We start from the raw sequence: 11,365 nt of genomic DNA, 5'->3' as shown, positions 1-11,365 counted from the left end.
TAATAGAACCTTTTTAAAAACCAAATTTCACCTTTAAACCATGGACAAGCTATCAGTATGAACGTTCAGCGGTTAACAAGCCAACATCGCTTGCTTTCAATTATGCGCCACGTCATAAAACTCGGCTGGATTTCTTCTCAAGTTTCATCGATGAATCACGCTGAGAATTAATTGATACATTTAATTAATCAAAATCGTATAGCGTAGAGAAGAAAAAAACAACCGAAAACCCAAACAAATGTTAAGTGGCCAGTCTCCGATCAGCGAGCGATACAAAATCGTTAAACATTTTTCTCCGACGCAAATGAGCGCAATTTCGGATCGATCGGACGGATTTTATTTCACTATCGGAAATTGTAAACAACGCCCATCTCGCCAGCCGACAACGACACACCGACGACGGTGAAGGAGGTCCAGAGTGGCCCCATCGTCATGCGTGTGTGTGTGTGTGTGTCGTTCGATGGCCGGATGGTATGGATGGGTGTTATTTTTTGCAGAAATTCGATCAACTTTTACAACACGTGAGAAAGAGAAACCGAACGGAGCGAACGGCCGAACGAACGAGGGAAATGGTAGGTCTAACATAAATATTTACATACTAATTAGCCATTAGTTGCACGCGACGACGCAAGTCACCGTCCGACTTCGTCGTTGGGCCGGGAACAGGCGGGCACGGAAGATGCTGGGAAGTGTGTGTGTGTGTGTGTAGGTCGGCGCTTCCGTATGAGCCGAGGGTAACAGGTGGCATTTCTCCGTCCGCCTGGCCGGGAGTTGGATTTATTTTAGTTTTCCTTTTCCTAGCACTCATCGGCGGACCATTGCTCGAGAATGATTGACAACAAACACACTAATTTGAGCTGTGTATCGATACGGTTGGCCTAAATAAAAGATTGTGGCCATGAAAACAATTTGACTTTGAAATGAAATAAAATACTCATTGGTCATTTTTGTACCAAAGTTCAAACTATGCCTTCCATGTCCAGGTTTTCAACGACAGCTCCGAACTCCTTCGTCATCGGGCTATTCGGGCAAAAGCAACGCATTATTAGGTCATTAACGGATTTCCCAGAACGTGCTCTCCGTGGACCAATTAACGGATATTTATTGTTTCCACGAGGGCTGGCAATCGATAAATCTGCTCAGGGGCCCGCTGTTGGTTAAATGTTGTTGGGGAATTATCGGTTCCATGATTTACGTCCAGGTTCGCTGTAACAAACACAATACACGGTCTTTAATTGATTCCTACCCGCGCTCTTATCGGAACGGATATCGGCGTGGTTGTGCTTTCTGTGGTCTCATTAGGTGAGTTGGTTTAAAGTCAGTGCCCTTTTGTACCCCCCATGAAGAAAATTCTCAAGCGATTCACAACAACTACCGAATATATACATTTACAAAACCATGCAATCAAAACATAAAAAGCGATATATACAACATCATTATACAGTTGAAGCGTTTTACAAAGCGACTGTCGTTAGTATCATACATATCGCACTGCAAAAGTTTTCTTTTTGTTTCCGCAATGCGCAGTGTATTGGATAAGTGTTTCAATTTGGTATGTCGTATTTTAGCAACAGAATAGTGTAATAAATATGTATTTTATGGAGTGAAGCAGCGGAAGATATCGGAATGAAGAAAATGAGTGATCGTGCTATTTGGTCGTGGACAGGGTAGGAATAAGCTGTTCAATAGTTCTATTCTATTTCCCTTTCTGTTGGGGAAGTTAAGTTTTCCACTCTATTTAAACGATGACTAAGTTAAAACGCTGACGTGTTTGTCACTTTTAGTCGTAGGTACAAAGGTACCTGGAAGTTGGGTGTAAATCTGTTCGGAAAATCGGGAAAAACAACTTGTTTCAACGGTATGTTAGTATTCAGCAAGATTGACCTCAGCCGTAAATTATATCTACACGAAAAGGTAAGACCGACACGTGCGAACCCCTTTTCAATGAACCGATTTTGGTATCGGGAAAAACGAACCGTCGATTTCGGTGTCTGTTTTGTGGTTTAGGTTTTTGTGAGTGTACAGGCGAAATAGAGGCAGATACAGAGCTAAATAATGTGTTTGCTTCAGATGGAATATTGTTTCATTAAAATCTTCACTAGCTTTCGTTTACACATCTGAGGTAACGAATGTATGGCTAGTTCTCTTCTCCGGGCTTCGCTGAGTTTTCCCTAACTACATGTTTGTGTCACTGATTTGTTTCAATCCAAGACGTGTCGAGAGGATAGTGAGGTTCGTTTGAGGAGGACGGTGTTTCAGAGGAATTGAAAGTAGTGGGACAGGTAAAGGGAGGAAAATATGTGTGTTCTGTATGGAAAAGTGAAATGGCTTCTTTCTTTTGTTGTTTGTTTTTTTCTTTCGATTCCAATCTTCAAAACTTTGAACGCGCATTCCAATGATGGCAGCACTCACGTCTAGCCAAAATGCTGTTCGATGCCGTTCGACACTGGCATTTGGTACGGTGTAGAGCAAAAAGAAAACTTTCCAATGATGCACGAATTAATTTCTAAACAGCAAAATACAAATATAGGCATACACACATACATAACAAGACACACACGCGTAACATAGGATGGTGGTCACTAGGAAACAGGCAGGAAAGAGAACGAGGGCGTGAAAGTATAGAGAAAATAGCAAAAAACAACACGTGTTCACTACGCTAACCAATCCGATACGACTTACATATCAGAAAAATAGAGGAAGAACAAATCACTGGAGGGATGCAATTTCGAAGGATACCACAAACGGGAGCGCAAATAAGTACGAACACAAATTTACAACCAACCAAATGAACCGGTATAGAATTCCGAAAAAAGTGGATGAAACAGTAGAAACAAGAGTATGATAACGAACGAGAGAGAGAAAGAGGAAGTAAAGCTACGTTTGAATCGCACCGGTTTTTTTTAAAACCAAACGAAATGGAAGCTAGTTTTTTATCTCCGGCTTGAGATTATACTGGTTGCATCGGTTGTGAATCGAAAGGTAGTATTTTTCGCAGTATTTTTTTCTCTTTTGTTTTTATTAGGGCCCTGATCCCAACTCAAATGTTCCCTGCCGGGTGGCTGATAAAAATCCAATTATGAAAATTTGCTTACGCGATACAACCGCTTCATAGCAGCACACAGTTGCTCGTAAAACAAGTAGGAGGAAAAACTCCGGTACATTGAATTTTCGCGAAGCGATGCAGGATTGAACAGTAGAAATCCGGAAGACTAGCGGCATGGGACGCCTTAAGATGGCATAAAGAGCGAGAAAAGAATTTTAAAACGGGCCATTTCGATCAACAACATTGAGTATATAGAATAGACACACAAAAAAGGAACTAACAAAATTACGAAGCCTAAATGAGGTTATGAAAGTGATTGTAAGATATTTTCTATGCGAGGATGGACCTAAGGGACCATTTAAAATGAAAAAAAAAAAACAAAAACCAAAAAGAAACGTAAAACGTTCCTATGGAGCAAACATCTGAGGAATTCTGGAGGAAAATCATCTCATTCTCGGTTCGGGGGACAGAGGAAAGAGAGAGAGAGAGAGAGCGAGAAACAGTTCCATGTGGAAGGGTTACAGGAGCAAGGGAATCATTTCCGGAAGGTAGGAATTATCTTTAGAATATAATACTTTTTTTTTCATTTTCGACTATTCCTATCTAACGTTTTCATCGAAACATGGGAAGAAAACTGACCAAAACTTGCACAGCACAGGGAAATCCGGTACGCTTCCTTGCGGAGAGTGTGTACACGGATCGCTTTTCACCACTCCTCTTCCTTCGTTGTCCATGCCGCTTTCCCGGGGGCCAACTCTTAGAATTGAGGTGGAGGAGGGGGTAAAAGTTGTGGGTTTGTTTTTCTTTCGGGAAAGCGTCACGGACAGAAAGGGGGAATAATACTTTTGGAACGGGGCGAAAGAGATCGTTCCACTTTTCCGGGACGCGTGCGGGCAGAAAAGCAGTCTCTTTATGTAACACCCGCGGGAATGGCTATGGGAGGGGAGCTCCACGGCCAGTATCGCCGGCGAGGGGCGACTGCTTTTCCCCGGATTTCGGACCCGAAGTTCGGGCTGTGCCTTTCTCTAGTACACAAAGTTTTCGTCGTCAACAGAGGATTCTACAGCACGCCTGCCGCCTGGTCGTATCGCGTTTGCCCATTCCGAACGGTGAAAGTTTCATTGAGTAGAAAATATTAGTAGGAGTAGTAGTAGTAGTGATAGTAGTACGGAACACATCCGTTTCCGTCCATCGTCCATCGCTACTCTCCAATGCCGCCATACGTGGCATGGGAGTCGTGATTTTTTTCCGTTGAATCGACGCGACGATGACGATGATGGTGATGATGACAACGAACTCGACGAAAACGACGACGACGGGTACGGCATCTCACATGATGCCCGGTGTTTGTGGCCCGATGGGGTGGTGAGTTTTTAGTACGGTTTTAGTACAGACGGAACCGAACGTGTGTGTGCTCTGGAAATCTTAGTTATTTAGTAGCTTCGATGGCAAAGAAGAAATCATGAATGATGGCCGCTTCAGTCGGGGCACGTGAATTTGGAGGAAATGGAAGATGATGCGGAAGGGCGAAAATTAAAAATAAAAAAACTAACATTTTTAGCGTACCATGGTTGATACGTTTATGCACGTAGCAAGAAAAAGATGATGAAGGAAAGTGTTGAATATTTAAATTTATCAAAAATGAAAACAACACTTAAATGGCAGCAGTACGACGACCATGAAGACGACGAAGATGACGACGATGATAACATATAACGGACGAAACACAACCACGCACACATTTACAGCGATTGATTGAGAGCGTAGTTGGAACTTTCCGAATATGCTTTTACAAAAACAGCGTGTTGGTATGAGCCGGAATATGATTTAAGTGAAACGAAACATAGAAAACAAATGACACTTCCGGTGAGCTCAACGAACGTTAGGTGAAGCAATGTAAAAAAACGAAAAGTAACATGAAGAATATTTTTCGTCTTCTTGTTTGTACGACCCATTGGTGGAAAAAACGGCGTGACAGAGATTGGTTACATCCATTTGTTGATCGTTCCAGCTCTTTTTGGTTTCAATCCCAAGAATTTTAATGTAAGTTTGTCAACGCTTCCACGGGGCAGAACATGATGAATATTGTTTGTTATTCCTTCCAATTAGGGGAAATATCAAAGTCACAACATCGAACAAAGGTTGCACAACATTTACCATTGAAAAGCCACAACTTCTGTTAGTCTCCCATCGAAAGTGTTAGTAAAAAGGGATAGAACAACGGTGTGGTCGAATCGAAAGTGTGGTGATGGGTGAAGCAACCGGACACTTTCCAAAAGGCTGAGTTTTAATTTACTTTCCATCGTAACACCCATCACACCCGTTCGACACGAGAGTAGTCCGGTAGTTTGAGGTTTTTGTGTTGCTTGTTTTCTGATGCTTGTGAGTCATGACAACAATGGAGGTGTTAGTTAGAAGTGTACGGTTTCTGCAGAATCCGTGAAACACGAGTAAACATCGGTGTGACGATCAAAACATCTATGTACATTTAACAAAAATACAGAAAGAACTTATACCGAAGAAACATAAACACAATACAATAGAAGAAAACGAAAAAAAAAACAACTAAATAACTAACAAAACAGATTCTATTCTCTGCTTATAATGAAGGCACACAAAAACGAATTTATCTTCACGTTTCGCACCACATGTAGCACGATGTTAAATTGAAGCAGGGAAAAGAATCCAAGGGAATAAGTGGGAGGGTATCGAAAAAAGGAAGCGTTTTCTTATCGTGGAAAACATATTTTTCATAACTTAATCGTTCGGTGTCAAGCTTACCAAACAATAGAAAAAACAAAACCAAACGGCAAACGAAAACCAGAAATGTTTGAATAATAAAAAAAAAACATACGGTGAAGACGTTCTTCAGTCAAAACAATACAGAATCATACGAATATCAATATCAAATCATAGTCATTATCGCCGTAGCACAGTCTTCGTTTTCAGTTTTTGTCAGTTTTTGTTTGTCTTTTGAACGGGTGTCTTTAGTCCAGATCGTAGCAGAGTAGGAGCTTTCGAAATAAAGGAAATTAATAAACGAACTGATGTGTAGAATCGAAGGAAAGTTAACTTAACCGGTTTTACTCGTCACTGAATTCTATTATTTCTGTTTTCCACTGTGTCTAGACAATTTTTGAAACTGATGCCTTCTCTAGACAAATGTCGCGATGGTTTGTCTATGATATTACATAAGATTGTAGAGTGAATTTGTAGAATTTGTGTAAACTTCATTTGCAATGGATACTAACATAGATGAATCATTTTAAGATCTCTGTTAACACTCTGCTAGGTCTCTTTTCTCTGTACTCGCTATTTTCTCTACAATGGTGAAACAACACACGACCCAGCGCAATTTTTCAAAAGCGCCTCGAACAAGGGACCTACTCCAACTAACCTATATTCCAACCGTTGGTGAATGTCTAACCCACCGGTACGTGACACGAAGCAGGGATGATAATTTATCGCTAATAATGGGCACCGAGTTTGCCAGCGTCGGTGGTTTTACTCTGGTATGCGCGTTGACGGCCCGACCTCGGTTTGGGCCGTGTGAGTGGAGTGATCGATGAAGAACCACTTGCGCCGGTGAACGTCATTAGTCTAGCGGCACGCAACACATTCGCACGTGCAACCGTGAACGTCGTCGGGTTTCCCCGGAACCGGAAAACGGGACGCACCGTGCAACAAATGTGCCCACCTCGGAATTAATAGCTGGCCTCCGCCAGGCAGGTGGGTGGCCGGTGGGAGGGGGGAAAGAAGGAAGGCAGATCGCTGTCATTAATTATTCAACACAGTTCCCGTCTCCAGACGGCTCGACTCGATCTTGGCGCTTCATGTCAACTGCCGATTCATTGACGATAGATTCATTAGTCATAATCGTCCTAATAGAACTCTCTACCGGGTTCCCATTAACTGTCACCCACCGAGCAGGCCTTGCGTTTCTTAGGCTCTGCATGAGAATCGGGTCATGCCTACGCGACGCTTTAGTTCATTCAACCGTGCCACAGTTTTCCCCGAACCGTCGAGAGCACATCGGTCATTACTGTCGCCCAATGACGACAACACGTTTGAGCAGGAACCAGCAGTGTCTCCTGGCACGGGGAGTCGATAGAGGGTGGCCATAGCGCTTCGTCCTGGCGCCATCTGGTGGGTGGAAGTTCTAAGCCCCGAGTCCAGGCCCAGAGTATCGTCGCCAGAGCTATTAATAATTCATTTATCTTCGTTAGTCGGTTCCGTGGCGCTGGCTGGGTCTACAGCAAGCATTCATACAAGCGTTCTCCGAACAAGGAAGGAGGCGAACAAAATTATGTCCACTCTTCGTCTTGTTTACCGAGTATTGAAAATGATTATCATCGCACTGCGACGGTTTTAAAAGGCGACCGGTTATTTCCTAAAGCAGACAGAAAAATGTCGGGAGCCAGCGTTGAACAAACGGAGGAGCTCAACCAAATGATGTACCCTCCGGGTCGATTGCACTTAACGCAGTAGGATCCAATTGTGGAAGGTGAATAAAACACATCTAATACACTCAAACCGGCACCGGACACGATCATCCCGGAGGAATTAGCATCACTCAATGATAATTAAACTGTTCGATGAGGGGACCACTCGACCTCCGAAACTTGTTCATTGTGCATTCCATTTCCATCCACCGACGCTCTATCAGGGAAATTAAAATCCTCCAAAGGGAATTCCAGCGATGCATTGCTGCAAGTCCCTGATTTTGCATACGGGAACGGAGCGCAAGAAGCTAAACGTAATTATGAGAAAGTTTCTTTTTCCGCATTTCCCTCGGTGCGCTGTAACGATGGCTCCGATTTGAACCGCCCAGGGACTCGTGGTGAGTGACGGGATATACTGGCACCACAGCAAGGGAATAGAAGGATTCAATCCACTTGCGAGCGCTTGCCAGCGTTCGTCGATGGTGCCACTACTTTGCGATGCACTCAGCGCCGCGCTGCTTAGCGAAGCCATACCCGGACAGAATACTTCGGTTACAGTTTACGGCAGCCCGGGCGCAATTCGCTAATGCCACTTTAGCGATTACTAATCCAGGAGCGCGTAATTCGATCAACCGAACAAAGTGGGTCGTTTCGCTCGAACGACCTAAGAAGCTTTCAACTGGCAGTGTTGGACGGGGGAGGTGGGGTTGGTGGGAAATAAAAGAAAGTGGAAAAGTTTACCGCGCTGAGCTATCGAGTGTTTATCCAATGAATCAAAATTGACAGCAAATTCCCTAGAAGCGTTTCGCCGACGGGTGACTACTTTTAAGTAATTGCAATCTTCTCTACCCGAAACTTGGATGGACAAATTTGAGAAGAAGTTTTGTCTCAGTAACTTTGAAAACTGTTTTCAAAAACTATTTATACAACCATGAGCTTATTTTATCATAATCAACTGAAAAGTATCACACATGTTCTACGAATCGTTAACGGTTCTTTTGATTATCAATCAATTGCAGGGCATAAAACAGAAGTCTATCGCTCCAGAGTGCATGAAACGGACCTGAAAAATTTAATTTCCATGCTACCGTCCAAAGGTCTGCGCTGCTTCGGAACACCGGACCGCATCATGCAGCCAGAATGATTGACCGTAGCTCGTTAGAAACAAATCAAAACCAGAGTACGCCAGTAGCATATGTTTTGCAAGTTATTGGGCACGCAGCAGATCTCCCGGTATCGGAGTCCTTACGCCCCGCGCTCTGTACTCAGCGCCCACTCCACCTTAAACCAGTGACTTAGCGCTCCGTCAGAGTAGGAGCAGCTTTTAAGATAATTGTTTTTGAATCGATGCCAAATTAAATAGACATCCCCCAGAGGCCACGGAAACGGCCGATGGAAAGCAGCTGCAGCTCTACTCCCCGAGGCCGGGTGCAAGGTATCCGTGCACGAATGTCAGGGCAATTTCCGCGAACCATTTATATTTCAAGGGACCTCAGCCGCAAGCAGAATTGAGGAGTAGTTGGGTAGCCTCGCACGGGAACGCGTGGTAAGTACTTGACTAAGTGCATCCTTACCCTTCCCGATTGCCAACGGGAAGACGGAAAGCCTTGTGACACAATGTGTTTGTTTCACCATTATACGCGACAGAGAGAGAGAGAAAGAGAGAGACAGAGAGTGGCAGTGTCTAACGCAGTGAGTGGTTATGTTTGGGTAAACATGTTCAAAAACATGACATCAGAAACACGAGGGGAACTTGTGGTGATGAGTCAGTGAAATAGTAGACGACGTGCCGGAAAAAGAAAGAGACCCAACGGACGGAGGAAAAATGTTGAACTAAAACGAAAAATGAATGAAACCGGTTTGTGCACTATGGACAGTGTGTCATGTCCCGGCCGCCATGAGGGTTGATATTCTTCCGACAAACTGATGAGTGCACGGATATGACCAAAAGGGTATGGTACTGGGAGCTGGGAAATGAGGCGATGGGGGGTGCGTTGTTTTTTCTCCACTTTGTTGTCGTTGCTTTCCGGGCAAGTTCGCCCATCGTACCGTCGCATACCGTAAAACCGTTTGACAGGTCCCCCTTCCGGCCCTCCAGGCCACCGTAGCTTATCGGGACCAGGACGGCGGTCACACTTACCCTCGCGGCAAAGCTGGTGTTTGGCTTCTCCAGCAGCTCCCAGAGGTACTTCTGGTACTGGGCACACTTGCCGTCGCCGAACTCCTCCTCCTCGCGCTGCCGCAAACTTTCCGCCTCCTTGCGCATCTCCTCGTGCACGTGCTCCTTGCGCTGGTGGTACTTGTGCTGGCAGCACGACTCCAGGTACAGCTCGTCCACGCCCCAGTACTCGAGGTCGTCGCTGAACGCCAGCACGCACATCTCGTCGACCAGATGCAGCTTGCCGGTGCGGTAGAAGTTCAGTATCGAGCTGAAGCTCTTCGGATGGCGGTCGAAGAAGTACTCGTTGTCGATGAGCGAGTAGTCGTCGCACAGCTCGGAGATGGCCTCGTGCGTGTTGCACTCGCGCAGCCGGCCGAGGCGCGTGTGCGGTAGGCGCTCGAGTGTCCGCCAGAGGACCTCGTGCTTGACGCCGCCGACGTTGATCAGCACCCGCCGGTTGAGCGCCTTCGAGCGCATGATCATGAACGGTTCCGGTGGTATCGATGACATCGATCTGAGGGAAGGTAGGTTCCAGAGTAGAACACGGTACAGTAATGAAGGGTAAACGGGAGGCAATCATTCCCCTCCCGGTGGGTTGGTGAATAGTGGACTTGTCCTGTGCTTTACTGAAAGTTAATTGCAGTTAGTGCTAGTGGAAACATATTCCAGAAGACGCTCCACCTCTCCTGTCTGAAGGTCCACAACCACGAAGTTTTGGGTTTCATTCCATCGTATACTCAAGTGATTTACCACGATGCCGAGACTATGTTTATATGTGCGCTATTCTACGTAAATGTATTCTACTCCAGGTGTCAAATATCTTTCACCAAATTCAGCTAAATTTTGTACATGCTCTAGACATAAGGTCCTACGGACTAAAAGTCACGTGGACTAAAGAAAGAGGGAAAGTATCGCCGATACTACACGGGATCCACTAGGAGGTGGCTACTATCTAGCAGAGTGTGACATCTGTTTGCGAAAGGACTCACCTGGAATGTGCCCTCTGCAGTGGTGCCTGGCCCATCTGTGCGTAGCTGGCGTTAGCCGCATTGGCGGCCGCCATGGCCGCTGCCTGGTGCGTGGGTGACTGTATGGGAAACGGGGCGTACCGGACCTCCTTCCCGCTGCCGGCTCCGCCCCCGCCCGAGGTGCTCCCGCCGGCGCCACCTCCACCGCCGCCGCCGGTCGAAGCCGCTCCTCCGCTTCCGCCGGGTCCCGATAGGGGTGGTGGCGGGTGATGCTGCTGCAGACCTGGTGGCTGACTTGCACCACCGGTAATCGAGAGCCCACTGAGCCCGGTCGTGCTGCCGCCGGCTCCACCGATGCCGCCGCCGATGCTGGCCGTGCCGGTGCCATCGTCGAAGCTCGCGCCAACGCCCTGTAACGCTGGACCGCTGCACATGGTTCCCGGGCCACCATTATTGAAGGGAGGTGGAGTCGTTTCCCCCAGTTCCCAGCGCACCGCTTCACGCTCTCGGTCGCGATCGCCCACCATAGGGCCACTGGATACGCACATACAGAGAACGCAAACGAAAGAAGGGGTAGGAAGGGTAGGAACGCAACGTTATAGTCACCAGCGACGACTTGTTAACAAAACTTAAATCAAACTAACAGAGACGGTAACCGTGGTAACGGTGGTAACGCTAACGGAAGAGTTTGACAGTTACTAGCCCTCTCAGGTAAGGCTTAGTCAGCGGCACTAAGGGTCTCTTCTTC

At 46.1% G+C, this 11,365-nt stretch overlaps 1 protein-coding gene across 1 annotated transcript in view; it reads right to left on the bottom strand.

Annotated features, from left to right (window-relative positions):
• The window catches only part of LOC131261989 (potassium voltage-gated channel protein Shab), a 39,396-nt gene extending 28,252 nt beyond the window's left edge, over positions 1-11,144 (bottom strand). The window contains 3 exon segments of the mRNA XM_058263876.1: positions 9,629-10,163; positions 10,639-10,846; positions 10,913-11,144. Coding sequence (XP_058119859.1) covers positions 9,629-10,163; positions 10,639-10,846; positions 10,913-11,144 — 975 coding nt within the window.
• Positions 11,145-11,365: the final 221 nt, after the last annotated feature.

Source organism: Anopheles coustani, chromosome 2 (genome assembly GCF_943734705.1).
Source record: "Anopheles coustani chromosome 2, idAnoCousDA_361_x.2, whole genome shotgun sequence".
In the NCBI taxonomy this organism is placed as follows: Eukaryota; Metazoa; Arthropoda; class Insecta; order Diptera; family Culicidae; genus Anopheles; species Anopheles coustani.
Note: the sequence above shows the minus strand (reverse complement) of the source record. Positions and strands in the feature narration are given on the sequence as shown.